General features: G+C 42.2%; 1 protein-coding gene across 1 annotated transcript; it reads right to left on the bottom strand.

The window, feature by feature from the left end:
- Positions 1-13,524: 13,524 nt before the first annotated feature.
- Positions 13,525-17,457, bottom strand: LOC146566289 (complement C1q-like protein 2). The gene is made up of 5 exons (XM_085287999.1): positions 17,271-17,457; positions 16,958-17,011; positions 15,992-16,045; positions 14,589-14,723; positions 13,525-14,485 (listed from the first exon to the last, which is right to left on the bottom strand). Exons 1-5 carry the CDS (start codon positions 17,455-17,457, stop codon positions 14,205-14,207), a joined length of 711 nt encoding a protein of 236 aa, XP_085144125.1. The 3' UTR covers positions 13,525-14,204.
- Positions 17,458-22,331: the final 4,874 nt, after the last annotated feature.

Below are 22,331 nucleotides of genomic sequence, written 5' to 3' on the forward strand. Positions count from 1 at the left end.
CAGGACTTTAAATTTGATTCTGGATTTAAAGGAAGGATATTGTTTTTGTGAATTGGCAGCATATACATAAAACTGAAATTCATTAAAATATGCTCCAGTGTAGCCGATGTTTAGCTTGATGATATTTTATTGAATCAATATACTCAGTGATGCTAAGCCTTGAATTTATTAAAGCTGACACACTGGCGACCTTTCCAGGGTGACACCCCACCAACCCTGAACTGTGTAAGCAGAGGAGAATGGATGTATGGAATAATAGATGGCAATGGAGAGCAACAATTTAAATTTGAAATATTCCATATTCAGAATCTTGACTACAATGCACATGGTGACAAATGTGTTTATTTTCAATTATCTTCTCTTTTTAAAATTTAGTGTTTCTTCATTCTTTTTATCCTCTGATTAAAGAACTGCTGTGACATCTGTGTTTTCATTAATGTTTATTCTAACAAAACTAAAAACTAACAAATACAACAATTGTCTTCTTTGAGTCATGTCAGATGTGAGAAAAAAAAAGTGTAGTTAAAAAAAGAGATAACTAGACAACCATTGCATCGACATGTGTCTGAATTAGTCTGGAACATTTTTGATCTTTACAAAAACAAAAACAGCTGTCAGTGATCATGCTCCTGCGTCTGTAATTCTAATAAGTAAGAAGGTCATTGCGACAAGTAAAACCTGGAGATTTAATACAGTGGGGCAAAAAAGTATTTAGTCAGCCACCGATTGTGCAAGTTCCCCCACCTAAAATGATGACAGAGGTCAGTAATTTGCACCAGAGGTACACTTCAACTGTGAGAGACAGAATGTGAAAAAAAAAATCCATGAATCCACATGGTAGGATTTGTAAAGAATTTATTTGTAAATCAGGGTGGAAAATAAGTATTTGGTCACCTCAAACAAGGAAAATCTCTGGCTCTCACAGACCTGTAACGTCTTCTGTAAGAAGCTTTTCTGTCCCCCACTCGTTACCTGTATGAATGGCACCTGTTTGAACTCATCATCTGTATAAAAGACACCTGTCCACAGCCTCAAACAGTCAGACTCCAAACTCCGCCATGGCCAAGACCAAAGAGCTTTCGAAGGACACCAGGAAAAGTATTGTAGACCTGCACCAGACTGGGAAGAGTGAATCTACAATAGGCAAGCAGCTTGGTGTGAAAAAATCAACTGTGGGAGCAATCATCAGAAAATGGAAGACATACAAGACCACTGATAATCTCCCTCGATCTGGGGCTCCACGCAAGATCTCATCCCGTGGGGTCAAAATGATCATGAGAACGGTGAGCAAAGATCCCAGAACCACACGGGGGGACCTGGTGAATGACCTGCAGAGAGCTGGGACCAAAGTAACAAAGGTCACCATCAGTAACACACTACAACGGCAGGGAATCAAATCCCGCAGTGCCAGACGTGTTCCGCTGCTGAAGCCAGTGCATGTCCAGGCCCGTCTGAAGTTTGCCAGAGAGCACATGGATGATACAGCAGAGGATTGGGAGAATGTCATGTGGTCAGATGAAACCAAAGTAGAACTTTTTGGTATAAACTCAACTCGTCGTGTTTGGAGGAAGAAGAATACTGAGTTGCATCCCAAGAACACCATACCTACTGTGAAGCATGGGGGTGGAAACATCATGCTATGGGGCTGTTTTTCTGCCAAGGGGACAGGACGACTGATCCGTGTTAAGGACAGAATGAATGGGGCCATGTATCGTGAGATTTTGAGCCAAAACCTCCTTCCATCAGTGAGAACTTTGAAGATGAAACGAGGCTGGGTCTTCCAACATGACAATGATCCAAAACACACCGCCCGGGCAACAAAGGAGTGGCTCCGTAAGAAGCATTTGAAAGTCCTGGAGTGGCCTAGCCAGTCTCCAGACCTCAACCCCATAGAAAATCTGTGGCGGGAGTTGAAAGTCCGTGTTGCTCGGCGACAGCCCCAAAACATCACTGCTCTCGAGAAGATCTGCATGGAGGAATGGGCCAAAATACCAGCTACTGTGTGTGCAAACCTGGTAAAGACCTATAGTAAACGTTTGACCTCTGTTATTGCCAACAAAGGTTATGTTACAAAGTATTGAGTTGTATTTTTGTTATTGACCAAATACTTATTTTCCACCCTGATTTACCAATAAATTCTTTACAAATCCTACCATGTGGATTCATGGATTTTTTTTTTCACATTCTGTCTCTCACAGGTGAAGTGTACCTCTGGTGCAAATTACTGACCTCTGTCATCATTTTAGGTGGGGGAACTTGCACAATCGGTGGCTGACTAAATACTTTTTTGCCCCACTGTAGATCATTGCTCAAACATGAGGATGTCATGAAATATGATTAAAAAGAGTACGCTTTAGACTGCCTGCAACATCAGCATCTGTTCTCTGGGAAGCAGGAAAAGCTGTGATGAGAGGTAAAATCATTTCATTCACATCAGATGAAAAGAAGAAACCATCCAATCCTTAGAAGAAGCCTACGTGTCCTGCCAGGAACAGGAAATACTGAACAAAATACGTAAAACAAGACTAGAATTAAATGAAATTATTCAGAAAAACTCAATTCTTAGTACAAAGAATTTTTCTTGCAAAATTTTGAAATTATAACAAATCCGGTCAATTTCTTGCAAACCAGGTAAAAATTAGATTAAAAAAATGACTATATGTGCTTTTAAAGGCTTATCTGGGAACACAGTATATGACAGGCATTTCTATAAAACTTTAAACTATATTCACCACAGATAAACCCGTCCAAAAATGAAACGGATCAGTTTCTTTACAACGTAACTCAACGTAGCACTGACACCAGGTGAACTCCAGGGAGCTCTGATAAGTATGCCCAATAATAAGGCTCCAGGTCCAGACGGCTTTCCAGCAGAATTTTGCAAAGACTATTCTGGCATCAGTATTCCACAGAGTGTTGCAGGAAATCAAGGAGAATGGCAGACTACCACCAAATGTGAATTCTGCCAATGTCAGACTCCAGCTACAACCAGGCAAAGACCCTGAATGTCCCACCAGCCATCGTCCAATATCCCTCATTAATGTTGACCTTAAAATAATGTGCAAAGCTCTCTCAAAAAGATTAGAGAAGATAACCACTCTCAACAGCATGTGTGAGGACACCTCACCAAAAATGTTCCAGCTTCTGTCTCCAGTTATGATTTGAAGCTGTAGAAATAGAATAGAATTGAATTGAATGCGACTTTGCTGCTTTGACTTCTCGGGAAAAAAGTATTTTACTGCAAACTCAGCAAATGGCATTCAAGGATCGATGAGACCTTGTCTGATAAACTTTTGTGGAGCAGCAAAAGTACATCATCTCTCCACACTGAGTAAAGAAGTGGATGGAGAAAGGTTAGCATGATTTTGGCTGACCACAACCAAGACAGCTCATTGTCCTGTTTTTCAGTGGCTGCTGAAGTTTTTGTTGCTTCTCTTTGGCCACTACGTTCTTCACCGTTTGCTGTATTTCTTCCTCAGTGAAAGCAGGCTCCTGAGGCTTAACACTGGGTGGATTTACTGGAGCAAGTGCAAGGGTCACCACGGAAACATGCACAGTTTCACTGTCCTCTGTAAGGCGATGCCACAGTTGTTGAGTTACCTGGAGTTTGTTGGTGTTCAGGGATGAGTTGGTGTTTTTGGCCAGGTGCTTCAGATAGTGTGAGACGTGATGTTTGGTGGTGTGTAAGAAGCTATTGTGATCCCTGGAGGCACACTGTATACATGCAGCATACTCAGCATCCACCTGCATGAGGAGGTCTTTCTGCCCATGGTACTTTATCAGCAGGCTATCAATGGCATCTCTCATGGGCTGTGTCTACTGAGAAAGGTCCAGGACATGCAGCAGACCTCCTGCTTTGATGGAGCCTGTGTGTGCAGCTCATGGAGAGGCACTAATAGGCAGTGGAGGCTGTGCTGTCATTTGGACATCTAATGGAGAGGGTGTGAAAAAAAAGAAGTATTTAATTCCGATTTTCATAAATGTAGCAATATTATAAATGATAATTGTGGGAGGAAGAGGTGAGCAGAATCACCTTTTATTCTGACAGGATGGATCATTGCTTTTGATCCACAAGAATCTACGTCAAAGACTTCGCCTGCCACACAGAGGGTTACAGTTACTGACTACAAACTGTAGATAATTCAGATTTGCATCTACTCTCAGAAAAATTATGGTTCTTAAATGGTTCTTCAGATGTCTTCATGGTTCTTTAAAGAACCATCATACATCATCGAACCTTTTTATTTTGTGGATGGTTCTTCAGCTATTACAAATGGTTCTTTAAAGAACAAAAGGTTCTTCATCCTTAGCTGTCTAAGTTTGATGGTGTAAATGGCATAAATATTTATTCACTATAATGAGGCTGTGAATTATACTGTGTGTTTTGTTTGTGTGCATGTGTGCGAAGGGGGAGGGCGGGATACCTGGCAATTACCCTTTGAGAGCAGATGGTAGGAAACTGAATATTCAAAAAAAAGTTAGAAATACTTGCTTAAAAATATACTGGTGGCAGGGGTGGGGGCCAAAGCCTAAAGAACCATTTCTCAACAGCTCTGCTTCCTTTTCGACTGCCCGCGACATTTAAACAATGGATAATCCGTTTACAAACAAATTCACGCTTTTCTCCTCAACAGAGAGCGTTCCCCGATTGAACAACAGTGCCGTAAAAGAAGAATGGCGCCTAATTACAGAGTTAATAATACAGACTTTGTAATATGTCACGTAAAGATTCATGAGCCAGATGAAGTGTTTACTGACAATTAAAAGTGATAGCGGACATCATCATCATCATTATTCCAATCAATCCTCTCCACACAGACAAGTATAAACACACTCGACTATCACTAAATCAAAGTTAACACACGTTTGAAATTATGCTAATTCAGTTTACAATAGGGTTCATTCGCTTGGTTAGCAGGTGGCAGTATCCTGCCATTAAACAAACAGAAGAAGAAGAAAACCCCTGCACTTGCGCGGTATTTTTCGTTTTTGTCTACATTATATTGAAATGTTTCATTATTGGAAACATTTTAAGAGATACTTATTATTCTTAACATCTTAACAGATACTCTGACCCGTAACTATCGTAAAATGCTTCGATCGGAAGTCGACCTTTCGCGCATGCGGGGTACCGATCGGGTTTCCGGTACGGATCGGGTAGTGACAAGGGGGTCAGTCGTTGGGATGCGCATGCGCAGACAGATTGTGCGAGTGGCGGGCCTTGACCTTTCGGGAAAAAAAACTCTTTCTCACAGCTGGTGACAGCGAAGCGCATAACAGTCTTCAGTAGGGATGGGTACCGGTATCAGGCACCGGTTCTGACATAAACGGTAGTAACCAGACCGAAAAGCAGCGCACATTTCGGTGCTTTATTTCGGTGCTTTTTTCCCCTGAAACGTCATACACTTTGAATTCTAGCCAATCATTTTACGTTTCCGAGGATAGTAGGCGGGCCCAGGTACGTACGTTCTTTTAGAGCAGAGCTACAGATTAAAAATGCCCAAGGCGAAGCGGTCAAAAGTCTGGCTGTACTTCACAGCAAAAGATGCAAACTCAGCAGCAACAAGTGCTTTAAGCTGATACTGTGATACTGTCAAAGGAGGTAACGCCTCAAATCCGATGAAACACCTGGCGACGTGTAGCGTTTTTTTTAAAAGCCGAGAAATGCGGCGTATTTGATAGCTTGCTGCGAGACCTCACACTGTGCACTGGGTTGCCTGTTATCGGACCCGGAGTTAGCAACATCCCCCAAAAACACGAAGAGGAGAGTCCTGGCCCCTAGCCCTGCCAGTGTAGCAGAAATGATGAGGATGATGATGCAGCAGCAGCCGTTCTTCTCTGCGTGAGTAGCTTCATGTTGCTCGTGTGTAATTTACGTTGAGTAGGCTAACCACGTTATTACATTAATGCATGTAAGGTGAACTAGCAAACATCATCATAGCTACATGCGGCTGTCTTCTTGTTTGATGGCAGATACTCCCTTCACCCTGGCCAAAAAGGCTAAAATGACCAAAGAAAAAGTGGAAAACAGTTAAACATGAGAGGTTTTTGGACAAAGTTTGTGTTTTTTCCATTGTTCAAGCACTGAACACTTATCCAACTACCAAAGAACTCAAAACTGTGATAAACATTACAAAGTGTTTTATAAAAGTAAAGCAAAGTTCTTTCTATTCTGTTGATTTAAATGTGCTGCCGTTGTGCCGGGGTTGTGGTAAAGCTGTCCATCCACGTAGAGCTGGTCCACAGCGATGACAGCGCGGGAGCCCTTCTGGATGAAGCCGCGTCGGATTGGGAAGAGGACCAAATTTGGACCACATTTTCAGATGTGGTTTTTCCAAATTTAGTCTTGACAGACATTTTTGCAGTTTTGTCTTTGTAGTCTGACCTGACTGACTCTTTTACAGTTATATAAAAGATTGCACTGTGGGCTGGAGTGGCTTAATTTCTTTTTTTTGAAACCACAATGGCACACTACCCAGACGATTCTGACTCAGACATGGAACTTACGTCATTACCAATGTGCAAGATAGTTGAAAATGTAACTCCTAGTCTTAGCCAACAAGTGGTGGAGTTAAGAACTGAGATGACTAGGTGTTGGGTCTAAATTCACTTTAACACTAGGCTCAGTGACTGTTTATGTGACTCACTGAACATACAGCAGAGCTTACTAAAGCAGTGACAACTCACAACGGGGAACTCTCCCCCTCCTGCAATCCCATAGTCTCCTGTTTTCCCAATGGCCACATCGACACCTCACGTTCCTACGAGGGACAAGACTGAACCCACCAACAATACCAACCCATTCCTGCCCAGCAACCTATTTCAACCTATAAATCCTTTCCTCCCATCTCACTCACTCGAGCTCAGCAGCACTTCCAGAGTGATTGCAGCAGCTTTACATCACGCCAAACTGGAGCCTCCTGTGTATGCTGGGGACGATAAAGTGCAACCCGAGGATTGGTTAGGTGCAGTTGGCGCGTACAAAGCCTCATTGAACCTAACCGATGGGCAGTTGCTAAATGAACTGCCACATTTTCTTGCAAAAGAGCCCAGGAAATGGTTCAAGGCATTGAGCTCCCACATCATGGGCTCAATTCTGTCAGCTGTTTAAGACAGTTTTCCTGCCCTCTGACAACCAAGAATGCATCCTGAGAGGAGTTTTGGATCGTGTTCAGACTCAGGATGAACCACTCCCCACCTTCGTTGCCCACATGCTGAGTGAGTTTGAGAAATTGAAAAGCCCTCCACCTGAAAAAGATAGAATTGACTGTGGCGGAGGTGTGGTCCCGGGCGCGGCTGCAGGGGAGGAGTGGTGCAGTGAGCTCAACAGGGCGGTGCTGGAGACGCAGGTGAGAACAGCTGATGGCGTTTGGACTGATGATGGTTTCCTTCCCTTTTATAGTGAGATGGGAGAGGAGTGGAGGGGAGGCTGGAAATCAGCTGAGACCGGAGCTGTCAGACTGTGGTCGGTCATAACAAATGAAAACAATAAATAAACGTGGCATCTGGCGACAAACACTGTGCGTGTGTGTACGTGTGTGAAGTGCATTTCACATTGACCTAATTAGTAAACATGCTCTTGAAAAATACAGAGTTGCCCTGTATGGCGCTAATGGCACTTCTGTAATGGACCTGGTGCTGCGTGCTCATGAGCTTCACTCAGTGCTTGGACGACATAGACCACAGCCTCCTTCGTGTGGCAGAGAAAACTATAACCCTGAACCTTACTGCTTCAAATGCTCTCAGCAAGGGTTCACTACAGCCAAACTGTCTGAAGCAAGTCTCTCGGAGAACCACAAGGATGCTTTACTCAATCTGCTCAGCAAGTTTAGCTCCTTGTTTGATGGTCGTCTTGGCCGTACTGCTCTCACTGAACTCGCCATAGAGACTGGTGATGCAACACCTGTCAATCTCCCACCCTATCGCATGTCACCCACTACGAAACGTGTGATTGAAGAACAAGTGCAACAAATGTTGAAGGACAACATCATTGAACCTTCCACAAGCCCTTGGGCAGCTCCTGTAGTCATTGTCAATAGAGCGGCCGCAGAACCAAGGTTTTGTGTGGACTTTCGAGGGCTCAACCAAGTTACCCGAAAAGACTCTTATCACCTGCCTCGTGTAGATGAGTCTTTAGACTTTCTGGCAAGGGGAAAGTTTGTCTCAACATTGGTCTTAGTGCGAGGCTATTGGCAGGTTGCTGTAGCAGAGGACTCCAAGCCTAAAACTGCCATAATCTCTCACTGCGGTCTCTTCCAGTTTTGGGTGCTGCCCTTTGGGCTCTGCAAAGCACCTGCAACTTTTCAGAGACTTATGAACTCTGTGCTTGCTGGCCTCAATTACAAAACATGCACAGTCTACCTGGATGACATTGTTATCGCCTCACCTACCTTTGAACAGCACTTAGTGGATCTTGAGGAGGTGCTGGGCCGACTCCAGGCTGCTGGCTTGTCATTGAAGCTCAAAAAGTGCCAATTCTGCCTCGATGAATTCACCTTCCTTGGGTACCGCATCACATCATCAGGTGTTAAACCCGATCCAGACAAAGTAAGGGTGGTTAAAGCGTTTGATACGCCAACCTCAGTGAAGCGAGCTTTTGCTAGTGGCTCCCTTCACAAAGCTGAACTCCCCTACTGCACTTCAGAGAAGGAGTGCCTTGCTGTGATATGGGCCCTGCAGGACTTTGATTTCACAAAAGTGCACAAAACAAAGTTCCTGGTGCACTGTCACGCAATCCTTTGCCTCTGACCAGTGACAGGCTGACAGATCTTTTACCAGATCATGCTGTCATGGGCAGCCTGGACATTCATACTCTGCCCCCCGTCATTCTGGCTGACAATTGAGACAACTGCAGTTAGATGATCATGTCACAGGTCCACTCCTCAGAGACATTGAAGCAGACTCTCTGAACAGCTCAGACAGTGCCACCGTGTTGCAGTATGTTGTGTATGACTCTCTTTTGTGTTACAGAGACCCCAAGTCCACATGTGCTTTGCACCCTTTGAAAGAGCTGAAACTGTTTGCCCCTACTTCCATGAGAGGCACCTTACTTGGGTGGTTTTTTTTTGTTTTGTTTTTTGCCTGTCCCATTTGGTTCTTTAGCCGTCAGAATTGTTGTCTGAAGACCAACAAGGAGACCCAATGGATTTACTTTACCAAATGGATCATCACGGCCTTGCCGTATCGGTCCATTTGATCGACCTTTGTTGTTATTATTTATTTTATTTTATTTTCAGTTGTTACGGATGGGACAGACATGACTGGGGGATAGGAAAGGGAGAAAGAAAGATGAAGGAAAAGAAAAACAGAAGGGAAGAAGGACAGTGAGAAAGGGCACAGAAAAGAAAATCTCCTGGATCACCTGTTGAGAGAAAAAGAAGAGGAAACAAGCAAAAAAACCCAAAGCAGCATATTAAACACAACACCTTCGCATTAATCTAGCTAAGTGTAAACAGCAGTAAATACTAGATATTGAATGTTGTTGTGCAGCACGCAGGACCGACAGCGCACAATGTGCTTTGAAGTGGCAGCCAAGAAAGGTGTAGTTTATGTCCAGTGTTGGAACTAACGCGTTATTAAGTAACGCGTTACAGTAACTACGTTATTATTGTGGTAACGAGCACGGTAACTAGTTATTATGCCAAAACAGATTCAATAACATTAGCGAGTGGTGGAAGCCAGCAGGTGGACGAAGGAAAAGGGAGGCAAGAGGAGAGACCCGAAGCAGCCGCTGGTCTGAGTATCAGGTGAACTGAACTTCAGGTAAGAAGTTATGACCTGCAGTCTCTCTGGGTCAGATATGAACCAAGTTTAGGTGGAGTTTATTTTCGTTATGCTGAGTTTTTCGTACTGCGTACTAGCTAGCATGACGGAGTTTCTATACAGCTGGGTGGTGCTATGTTACTGATGTTGAACTTTATTTTGTTCATAAGGTTAATTATTAGAGTTGCCAACCGTCCCGTAAAAAACGGAATCGTCTCGTATTCAGAGAAAATATTACGCGTTTCGTATTGAGGTGAAAAGGAACAGTTTGTCCCGAACTTCAGCTACAATGAAAAAGACACAAAGCTGGAGTTATTCTGTGTTTACGCTGCACAGCTGCCTCTTCTTCTCTCATTCTGTCCCCTCTCTCTCCTGTTTCTACTTCAATCATGAAACTGATCAATGATCAGCTGATCGGCTTTTCTCTCTTGTTTATTTATCGCCCACTTTGCGCCAGAAAGAGGAAACCAGCGGATGTCATGCTAAACAACAGCAGCACGTTTAAGCTTGATCAGCTGTTGTTAGAATTTATTTAATATTAATTTCTAGTATCAGCTGATGTTTGCTGGAGCCACAGCTGTAAACCTGCTGGTCATGATGTCGGTTTGGATATGTGGTGAGAGGGAAACATGAAGATGAAACCAGGAGATGTCCTTACTGGATCATCAGAGCTGAACAGGTGATGGAGAAACAGGTTTACCTTTTAGGTGACATGAATGAGTTGAAGGGAAGTTATGAGCTGTTTCTGAGAGACAAATAACACCAGGATCCTTTTCTAAGTAGCTGACAGCTGGTAACTGTGCAGGGGCGGGTCTAGCAAAGTGTTGCCAGGGGTCCATGTAGGGCATTAACAGGGAGAGGGGGGCACAAAGAAATACTTTTCTTTCTTATTCTCATTTCAAATGTCTAGCTTTTAAAAAAATAATTATCTGAGTCTTACAAAAAAACAATTGATAGATTGGTGCATATATACCATCAGAACAGTGAACATCACTGTCACAACAGTGTTTATTTTCATTCAAAGGCTTTATGATTTTTCCTATAATGGCGGGCCAGTCTCTACTCAAAATGCCCGGGACGATTTATTTGTCCCAGTCCAGCCCTGTATGCAGCTCATCTGCAGTCTGGTGTTACCTACATCTTCCTATTCAGAAGGCAGAATTTCCGAGTTCTGAGTACAATCGAAAGCACCACGACTGCAGTTTTTGTGTTGGATGTAAAAAGCAGGCTAGGATAGAATCAGGCGTGGGATTTCTCTCGTGGAAATGTGCACATTATTTTTTCGTTTGGTAGGTGGCACAGTGCACTTGTGGCAAGTAAGCAATCTAGAAGACAGGCAAAGTTATGGAAGCAACACATTAACAAGAGAATTCTGAGTAAAAGTTACTTTCCCTAGTAACTAGTTACTCTGAAAGTAACGAGTAACTTGAAGTAACTGAGTTACTTTTGATAGAAGTAACTAGTAATGTAACTAAGTTACTAATTTAAAGTAACTTACCCAACACTGTTTATGTCTATGAACAGTGAACACCTGTGTGGATCAGCGCGCTTGTATTCAGAAGGTTTCCACATGTAATGGTCTGCAAGAGGATGTAGAGAGCCATAGCCCCGTCCCCCAGGGCATGAAGCAGGCATGGAGGAGATCCAGGCCCCAGACATCCAGAGGCTCCCAGAGCAGGAGAGCCCAAGGAGGACCACCGGAGGGGCATCCGTGCCACCCTCCTGCGAAGGGCTGAGGATCCCCAGATGAGGCGTCACCCAGTAGCCACCAAGCAGAAGCCAGAGGGGGCTGCACTGGCGTGCCCGCCGGCTCTGCCGGCAGCCAGCTGTGCCAGAGTGAACTGAGCCGCAGGCCCAGAGGCCGGAGGCCCGAGGGTCCCCCGCACCCCAGAAGAGGCCTGACTGAGCAACAGGCACCAGGCCCCGCCAGGTAGCCACCGGGAGTGAGCTGGTACAAACCTAAGCGCCCAGCCCCGGACACCAAGAACCACCAATGCACCGACCCCTGAGGGCATCAGTCACCGGCAGGGAGTGTGGTGAGGGGAGATAGGCCTCCACACTTTGGAGGGCCTGGGAGTTCCCAGAGAGGTGGAGTCTAAGACCCGACCTGAAATATATAGACAGACAAACAGGCACACACAGACACAAACATGCATTCCCACTCTCATGCTCACATATACAAACACTCAGCACTCACCCAACGTAAGTACTGACATAAATGGACATGTACACACAATCACACTCCCCAAACATACTCTATACCCCGGGTCCAGGTACCCTCGCCCCAGAGGGGGAAACGGCACCTAGGCCGAGGAGATGTTACCCTTCATCCCGGGGTAGAGGCAAGCAGACCGCCCCAGGCTCCGCAGCAGCAGGGAGGCCCCGCATCCCAGATCTCAATCGGACGGCCAACACCTCCTCCCAGCCCCCACGCCCGATGGTCAGCAGAGAACGGGGGTGTGTGAAGACCGCATACCTCCCTCCTCCCGCTCATGTGTAGTGTTGTGGAAAGTCAGAAGCTGTTGCTCATTCGCTCTCCACCTGCACACCTCTGCGGCTGGCTTCATCTCCACCGCACGTTACAGGTTGTCATTTTCAACAAGTACTTGAATGTTTAATTTGCTTAAAATTATTTTTTTCAGAAATGAGCACTAAATCAGATTTTAAAAAGAAATCTCAGAAATCATAAGTAATTCATTGCTTGCCTATTTTTGGTAGTCTGGGAGCAGTTACAGTGTCTGTGGGCATGCAGTTTTAGAAGGATGACAAGAGGAGAGAAACTGCAGAGAGTCACATAAGATTGCAACACTGCTTTCTGTTCTCAACTCTGGATAGTGATACTTTGCTAAGCTTGACAGTCAACGCTAAAAAACGAGAGTAAATTCTGTGAGTGAAACAAATGAGCTTTGAACCACTTCTTAGCACTTTTGCTGCACTCGCACTGACCCACATCTCCTCAACAGGGCCTCTAGGACTGAGGGGAACAGCACCAAGTTGCAGGAAGTGACATCCACAGAGCGCCAAAGACCACACAAATGTTATGTGTTATGACCTTTGTGAAAAAGTCCAGTGTAACAAACCCTGATGCTGCATTCAGGCCATACAGGCTTTGAGAAATCACCAACAGAAGGCATCAAGAAGAAGCTAAAAAGACTCATAGATAATCAAAGGGAAAAGAAAGACAACCATCCTACAGAGAATTCACATCATTCTCCAGAATCTAATACAGTTATTATTGATTATATTAAAAAATATTTTGGCCCAGAAGGAATCCCAGCTTTAAGATAAACTTGTAATGTTGGAAAAAAGGGGAATTTTCCAATGATATAACCAGATTTTACTGTCCACCTATCCCATATGGAAAGTTTAACCAGAATGTACTTGTTGAAGTTTTCCTGCTTGACTAATCAGAAAACCTATAAAATGTTAAGAGAAACAATGTTTATTTCTGTTTCTCTGTAAAAGAGACATTGAACTGAGAAAACTTTGTTGTTAAAACGATTAAACATACAATAATGTTATTGGTTCTTCTCCTTATTATTATTATTAAAGTCACGATTTGTCATAGTCCCCCAATCCTCTCTGTGCTGGCCTACCATTTTCTCTCCCTCCTCTTTATGTGTGTGTGTTAGTTTTTGTTCAGGGACAGGACTCATTCTGCGTTTCCACCTGTGATAGTAACTCCCAGCATGTGTAGATTTGATTGCTGCTCTATGTATAAAACACATGAAAAGAAATCAACAATGCTAGTTCAAAGATGCTTTTATTTTGAAAGTAAAGAATTTAAAGAAATGAACCCGAGTAAGTTTACAGTCAGTTATCTGTGTCTGCATTTGGATTCGGATGGAAAATAAGGAAACATTCCTCCACAGCACTGACACACATTTTATATCAAACTAAATCAGCTGTTTACATTTTTATCATGATAGTCAGATTAAGTTTAACATCTGTTAAGAGTTTAAGAAAAACACTTGCATGATTATCAAAGAAGAGAAAAAGAGGAACTGTTGGATTTTGCTCAACTTAACAGGAAAGACTCCAGTTAAAAGCAAACATGTGGGCCAGCAGTCACCAAAATAACAGACTGACCAACACAGGACAGTGGAGCCAATAAAAAACGATGCCGTTTACCAACTTATAGAAAATAGTCAGGACCTAATGGAGGAGCAGCACTTTGTGAAGAGCCGACTCGAAGAAAGGACAAAGAGAAGAGAATCACTGAGCATTTAACTGGATGTATTTGAATCAAAGATAACAAGAAGAAGTAAATTATCTGAGTCAGTAGAAACAAATAAACACAAAACTAGAACCCAACCAGAAAGAGAGAGAGAGCAAGAAACTGATTCCAGCAGGTGATTTACTTCCTGTTTTACTTCTAAAAATGGCTAAGCTCCGCCCACACAGGACAGGCCAAACAGGAAGTGTTGGAGCTGTCACACCTCTCACATGGTGAAAATCAGATGACCACTGAAGGTGGTGTGATGATTTTGATTGTCATATATCCTTCTACCATCGAGGAGACGCACAAACACCTGATCTCCAACCTCTAGAAGCAGTGAGGCTCCATTAGAGCCACTCAGTTCTCCAGCTGCTGTTTGGTGTTCATATGCAATAACAACGAGCCCTTGATTCTTGTACAAATAAGCACCTACAGCAACACCACCATGTCCAAACATGTGCAACTCAAAGTGGTAGACTCCTCTCACTGGTGCAGTGAAAATACCTGTGGGACATTTGTTTTTGTTAAAAGGAAAATCAGCTGTTAGAACATCTGGAACATCAGCCTGACATCAACATAGCTGAGAAGTGACATTCAGTGTTATTACCTGTGGATGGGTTGTAGGCATTTCCAATGTTCGTGATAACATGTTTGAAGACCAGAGTGGTCTCTGTGTTAAAGGGTCCGACGTATGGTCCAGTGCCTGGAAGAAGCACAGCTGCTGAGAAAGCCACATGTGTGGCTGAGAGAGAGAGAGAAATGTCATTATTTAAACTTCCTGTTGTAGAGTTAGACTCTTCCCAAAAAAGTGACCATGACAAAAACTTTAATCTCCAATGAAAGAAATGTTTGACAGCTGGAAGCGTTTCACTGTCACAGAAGAAATCAAACTCTGTGACTTGAAAATGAAATTTGATCAAATCTAACTTTGAGGATCCTAAACTCGTCCTTTAGATCAGACAGGAAGTTATTTTGTAGCTTCTGCCAAGACAACAAACTGTGTTATTCAGTCTTTTAGTTGCATTTTGGTTTGTGCTTCAGAAAAACATAAGCTCAGTTTAATGTCATTCAGTTTTCAAAAAACAGGAAAAAGGAAACTGTGCATGGCTTTAAACGCTTATCCAACAGGTGCTCATCAGCAGGGTGAACACGAGTTCAATACAAAACAGGAGTTCGTGGGGTCACCTGTTTCTGACAAGATCATATAAAAATAAAACATTAAAATAGACTAACGTGTATCAAGTCTGAGTCTTCATCAAGGTCTGACAAATATACAGTCAGCCCTGAGTGGCTCTCACCCTACATCTGTGCCAATGTATTTTAAACCTTAGAGCAAACTCATTTTTCAGTGATGACAGATTTCTTTAGGAGAGAAAAAACATGATGTTTCTGCCATTTAATTCTTTGTCTAGTTCTTTTTGTCTTCAGCGTAGTATAAATGACCATGGAGAGGTTTTTATGAGTAGGAAAAGCCATAAACCTGATAATAACTAATACAGAACTCTCACTGAAACAGTGAAAAGTCCAAAAGTTTATGGCCTTGTTCATATTTTCCTAAGCTGACCAGGGGGTCAGATTGGAGTGTTCGGCAAGTCAATTCTGGCCCCTGGGCTTAAAGTTTAACACCCCAGCCGTAGCAGATGCTAAAAGTGAAAATTGCCAAAATACAGAGGTCCATACATATAAAAACTATATGAAGACTCAGAGGCAATATGTATTTCTTGGTAAATTTCTCCAGGAATTCAATTTCTTTTTTGATAATTTTATCCTAGAGTCCCTCAGAAATTCTTTTTTCATAATGTAATTCAGAAAAGTGGATCCAGTAATTGTACTTGATGTGTAAAAACACTGTGTGTACTAAAGTTATTTCTGTGAATGAAATAAAAATGTTCAAGCACAGTGACACCACTTTATGAATAGATTGATAGCACTGACATATGTTGATCCGCCAAAAGTAAAACATCTGTACAGCCAGTAAATGCACAGTCAGATAAGATTTCCACACAGTACCTTGTAGCTCCTGCTTCAGCGCGTCAATCTCAGTCTTCAGCTTTGCTGCACCATCTGAAAAAAGCAAAGAGATCAAACAATCTCACTGACAGCACACAGTGATTCACATGTTTTTATCTGTAAGTAAGAAAGTAACTGTGACTCTCATTCTGTTCATGCTACACCGAGCGGTGGTCTCCCCCACGTCCCCTCATCCTCCACCCCACACACTGCAGAGCCACAGGACCACACCTCCTACAGGTGCTGGGTGGAGAATGGTTGAAGAAGCAGACTTGTTTGACTGCATCACTGAACAAACTGATTCTCATTTGAAATCTGTGCAGTTTCACGCTGTCATGTTTATCCACAGTCTGTCAACTCTCCACTTTGTGTTTCCCTCTCTCTTTCACTGAGACATGAACCCTAGACTGTATGTAAACAATGGCGTTATCATGCCACTATAGCTCTGCTGGTTGAGCAGGTGACCAGTATTGATTATACTTACATAGCACCTTTCTACTCAGCTGACCACACAATGTGCTTGTATTCATACACATACTTTTGATCTTTGTCTAAGAGCTTTGCCTAACACACTCTGATAGAGGCATGTCGCCCAAAGAAGCTTCAGCATGTGGAGCCAGAGAGCGATCCACCAACCTTCCAGTTGGTAGATGAGCTGCTACCACCTGAGCCACAGCTGCCCCGTATGCTGAAAGACTGCAGTGCAGCTCATTTGCCCTCGCTCTCTCCCTGCTTTACCACAAATAAAGACAATGTTGGTGGTCAAGTTGCCTCTGTGATGAACCACAGATTTTCTAGCACAGTAGCGCCACCTGGTGGACAGATTTATAGGAGTAACATATGTTGATCCACCAAGTTTTAAGTCAAATATTTACACCCTTTATATTTTAGCATCAAAAACGTGTCAGCTGCAGATTTTTTTAACAGTTAGAAATGATCAGAGCCATGATGATTTCCACACAATACCTGTAGACTGCAGCTTCAGCTGGTCAATTTCACTCTTCAGCTTTGCGGTCTGTTCTGAAATAAGTGCAAAATAAAATTTATTTCCCTGGACCATCAATTTCTTTAAGGATTGGCCAATATTTCTATACTTACTTTTATATTTCATTTCTATACAAAATATTTATTTTCACAAGAAAACAAAACCATGAATGTTTGTCATTTCAGTCATTCTGAATATTTACGAGTGACATTGATATCTCTCTAACACAACACTGGATCATATGCCAATTTGTTTTTGCTGTTACTTCTCTCACTACCTGACATGATACTGTACCTTGAGTCTCTTTCTGTAGGACCGTGATCTGCTCTTTCTGCACAGCCACTGAGGCGGTCAGCTGTCTCAGCACAGCTTGGGTGTCCTGTGGACAGGGTTGTTGGTTTGAAGACTTATCTGCTTCAGCCAGATTTGCTGAAAGAGTGCAGACTGAAAGCAACAGCGAGAAAAACACAATGACCTCCATGGTGATATTGTGTCCTCTGCTACTCCGACTGAGCTTTTTATAGCATGTCAGACAAAGGTGTGTATATGGGGAGGTTACTTCCTCCAAACTTCCTCCCACAGACACAGCAAAATCTGAAACTTTCACTACAACACAAGTAAAGACTTTATCAATGAACCATGAATATCACATTTTCATCTTGTTACACTTTGTGAAGCTGGTCACCTTTTGTTTCTCTTTTCAGACTGTTGGAGATTGAGGAAATCTTGAGAGAATGAGGAAGAGGAATGCAAAAGAGATGAACGGATAAAACACCAGCTGAAAGGTGCTGTTTAATTACATTACTTGTGAGGTCAAACCCAGTCATATTTTGGTCTGTGGCCTTGTATTTTTGTAGCTTTGAAACTATGGTCTGGAGGTGTTTACGCCTGGGGCGGTTGATGAGGAAGTCCAACTGTACTTGAATGGCTTATCCTCTGCATTAAGGCTGGTGTATCTTTGCAATAACTGTCATGGTTGTGTTGTATGGCAAGCAGGATGAGGACCCGTATGTAGGCCTGAAGAATAAACTCAAAACGGCAGCTTTATTGCTGGAAAAACTCACGACAAATACAAACCTAAAGGAGAAACTGGAAACAAGAAACTCAAACTAGAAAACAAACCATGAACTGAGAACTAGGAAGTGAGCAGAAACACAGAGGAGAAAAACACAGCATTGTGACGGTATGATGGGGAACAGGTGGAAACACAGCTGGGACTAATCTGACATAATGAGACAGGGGAAAGCAAAGCTCAAAACACTGGACACAGGACACGAGACTCTCAAAGTAAAACAGAAAACACAAGCGACACTCACAAGGGTCGGCTGTCGCAGGGAAATGAACTGGAATACAGGGGGGTCATCAACCCAAGGACAGTCAGGGAAAATAGATGAAGATCTTTTTAGACAGGACAGCTACAGCTGCCCGTAGTGGACCTTATCACAGCCACAGAAACTGCCATAAGAATTAATAAATTAACACAACCTGAAGCAGAGCAAATCAGGATGAAGTTTTCAGCCACTCCCTCCAGTGCAACAACAAGTAACCCGATCAAACAGCTCCTTTCAGCTAAGCTGGTGTTTTCCTGGTTCATCTCTGTTGTGTTTTAAAGATATCACCATTATCTAACAATCATGCCAACTGATAAGCTTGACACAATACAAGAAACATGAGGATGTGGAATAGAAGACCAGTAAAAGGGGAAAGTAGAGCTCTCTTTCTTTCCCAGCAGAACTTGGTTAGCTTTGGTCTTTGTAATGTTTTTATACAGAGATATCAGTTGGATATGTACTATACATATGTGCATGAAAACCACATTGTTCTGAGAAAATGGTTGTGAGTCAAGTAATAATTAATCTGACACTCAGGGGCTATAAATCTACCCTGTGATCTTTTTCAGTTATGATTAGGAATACAACTTCTGCTTATTACTGTCTGATCATTACTGTGTTTTCTTTGAAAGTAAAATCTCAGCCCACACAAATATATCAACAACAGTGATCACAAAACGGTGTATAACTGAACACAGTAGTGCAATTTTTAACCAGGTCTTCCCATTAACACCTGACCTGCCCAGAGGGTCAGTCAATGAGCTCGTCAATAGCTTCAATGCTAACATGTTAAATGTAATGGACACTATTGCTCCCATTAAGGTGAAGGTTATCTCTGGAAGGAAAAAGTCTCCATGGAGAAACTCCACACTGGTGAAAAATGAAAAAAGAGAGTGTAGGAAAGCTGAGCGCAGATGGAGAAAAACAAACCTCCAGGTTCATTATGACATTTATAAAGAGAAACTTCACAATTATAATTTACAACTGAGGAATGCAAGGAGGTCCTACTTCTCTGACATCATCACTAAAAACAGCCATAATGCTCGGGTCTTATTTTCTACAGTTGACAGGCTAACAAACCCTCCTGTGTCAGTGGCAGCTGAACTTCATTCGACCATGGCCTGCAATGACTTTGCCAAATTCTTCACTGAAAAAATCCAAAAAATTAGACAAGCAATTGGTACATCAACAGCAGATCCAGAATATGCACTGTGTCCACCAAAAAACTGTTTAAACACCATGAAACAGTTTCAACCTATTAACAGCAAAGACCTGGAGGACATCTTAGGTCAGCTGAACTCCTCCTCCTGCTGTTTAGATGTCCTGCCAACAAGTTTTTTCAAAAAGGTCTCAAAGACTTTAGAGTCAGACCTGTTACAGATCGTCAACTTTTCTTTATTATCAGGTGTGTTTCCAGAATCACTAAAAACTGCTGTAATCAAACCTATACTGAAAAAGGACAATCTTGACAAGACACAAATGAACAACTACAGGCCGATCTCAAATCTCCCGTTTTTAAGTAAGACCATTGAAAAAGCAGTTTCTCAACAGCTCAGTTACTTCTTAAAACAGAATAATTGCTACGATGCCTTCCAGTCAGGTTTTAGACAGAACCACAGCACTGAAACCGCTCTGACCAAAGTGTTTAATGACATATGTCTGAATACAGACAGTGGAAAAATGTCAGTCCTAGTTTTACTGGATCTCAGTGCAGCATTTGATACAGTTGACCACAACATATTACTCAAACGACTGGAGAACTGGACAGGTCTTTCAGGAACTGTACTAAACTGGTTCAAAACATACGTAGAAAACAGGAAATACTTTGTATCAATAGGTAACTTCACATCTGAGCAGACAAGTATCACATGTGGAGTTCCCCAAGGTTCCATCTTGGGACCCCTTCTGTTTAATATCTACATGCTCCCACTGGCACAGATTATAAACAACAACAAAATAAACTATCACAGCTATGCAGATGACACACAAATATATATCACAATGTCACCAGGAGACCGAGGCCCTGTACAGGCTCTTGGTAAATGCATTGAGGAAATCAATGACTGGTTGTGCCACAATTTTCTCCAGCTAAACAAAAACAAAACTGAGGTAATAGTCTTTGGCGCCAAAGAAAAACGATTACAGGTCACCAGAGAACTTCAATCTATACATCTAAAAACCACAAACCAGGCGAGAAATTTGGGTGTAGTGATGGATGCAGACCTAAACTTAGAAAAACACATTAAGACAATAACAAAGTCAGCTTACTATCACCTCAAGAATATATCAAGGATAAAAGATCTGATGTCTCAACAGGACCTGGAAAAACTAGTCCATGCATTCATCTTTAGTAGGCTTGATTACTGTAACAGCATCTTTACAGGTCTACCTAAAAAATCAGTCAGACAACTACAGCTCATTCAGAACTCTGCTGCTCGAGTCCTCACTAAGACCAAAAAAGTGGACCACATCAGTCCAGCTCTGAGGTCTTTACACTGGCTGCCTGTCCGTCAGAGGATAGACTTTAAAGTTCTGATGCTGGCCTATAAAGCTCTGAATGGTTTAGGACCAAAATACATCAATGACCTCCTGACCCAGTATGAACCATCCAGATCCCTCAGGTCATCTGGATCCGGTCTTTTATCAGTTCCCAGAGTCAGAACCAGACACGGAGAAGCTGCATTCAGCTTTTATGCTCCTTATATCTGGAACAAACTCCCAGAAAGCCTCAGATCAGCTGAAACACTCAGTTTATTTAAATCCAGGTTGAAGACTCACCTGTTCTCAGCTGCATTTGAATAAAGCACCAAATCCACACTTTAAGCTTAAATTTCAAAACTTACATTTAACTACTGATTTTATCTACTGCTCTGATTTAATCTGTTTTGATTTTATATACTGTTGTTTGTTTGTTTGTTTGTTTGTTTGTTAATTAGTTAGTTAGTTTATTTGCTTGTTTTAATCAATTTTAAATCATGCTTTTTATTTGTTCTTGTTTCTAATGTCTCTGTAAAGCACTTTGAATCACCTTGTTGTTGAATTGTGCTATACAAATAAACTTGCCTTGCCTTGCCTTATTAAGTGGTAATAAGCATACGGTAGCGTTCATACAACTAATTTCATTTCACCAAAACACAAAAATATGTTTTTTAACTAAACTGATAATAGAGTTTTAAAGAGGGCTAGAAATGACTTGTTTTCTACACTTCTTCTCAGTGTTGCGCTCTACCATTTCCTCCTAACGTTATCCGAACATGGGCATGAGCATGGGCGTCTTGCTTTCTATTAAAGAACACACAAATTATAGAAGAAACACATTTAATAAAGAATGAGTTTTAATTTTTTGTAATTTTAATATAATTAGTTATACAAATTTGTTAAACTGCAGGAATGTCTTAAAGATATAAAGACTTGGGTGACCTCTAATTTCCTGCTTCTAAATTCAGATAAAAAATTATACAATAACTTGAAGTTATTGTACTCAGCCCCCAAAATCTTGAATATGCTCTCTGCTTGTTCTAAATGGCATTACCTTGGCCTTCTTGGAGTCATTTTTTAACAGTATATGTCTTTCGGTGTGCATATGAAACAACTATGTAGGACTGCTTTCTTCCATTTGAGCTGTGGTAATCAACATGTTGTGCAGCTCTGAAGCTGACACTCAAGAAATACAGCTGTTTGGGTCGAAATGTCACTATTAGCTTTGGGCAGAAATCCTAAATTCAGTTTTGTGACTACAGAAAACAAGTGCAGGATATTTGTTTGTGAAAGGGTGACCGGAACTGATGCCACTGTAGGACACTTCCTCATACTTCTGGAGTTTGAATTTTGTGAAGCTGGTCACCTTTTGTTTCTCTTTTCAGACTGTTGGAGATTGAGGAAATCTTGAGAGAATGAGGAAGAGGAATGCAAAAGAGATGAACGGATAAAACACCAGCTGAAAGGTGCTGTTTAATTACATTACTTGTGAGGTCAAACCCAGTCATATTTTGGTCTGTGGCCTTATATTTTTGTAGCTTTGAAA

This window comes from Mchenga conophoros, linkage group LG10 (genome assembly GCF_057382185.1).
Source record: "Mchenga conophoros isolate Kocher_MC1m ecotype Shallow Benthic linkage group LG10, M_conophoros_male_GT1.1, whole genome shotgun sequence".
In the NCBI taxonomy this organism is placed as follows: domain Eukaryota; kingdom Metazoa; phylum Chordata; class Actinopteri; order Cichliformes; family Cichlidae; genus Mchenga; species Mchenga conophoros.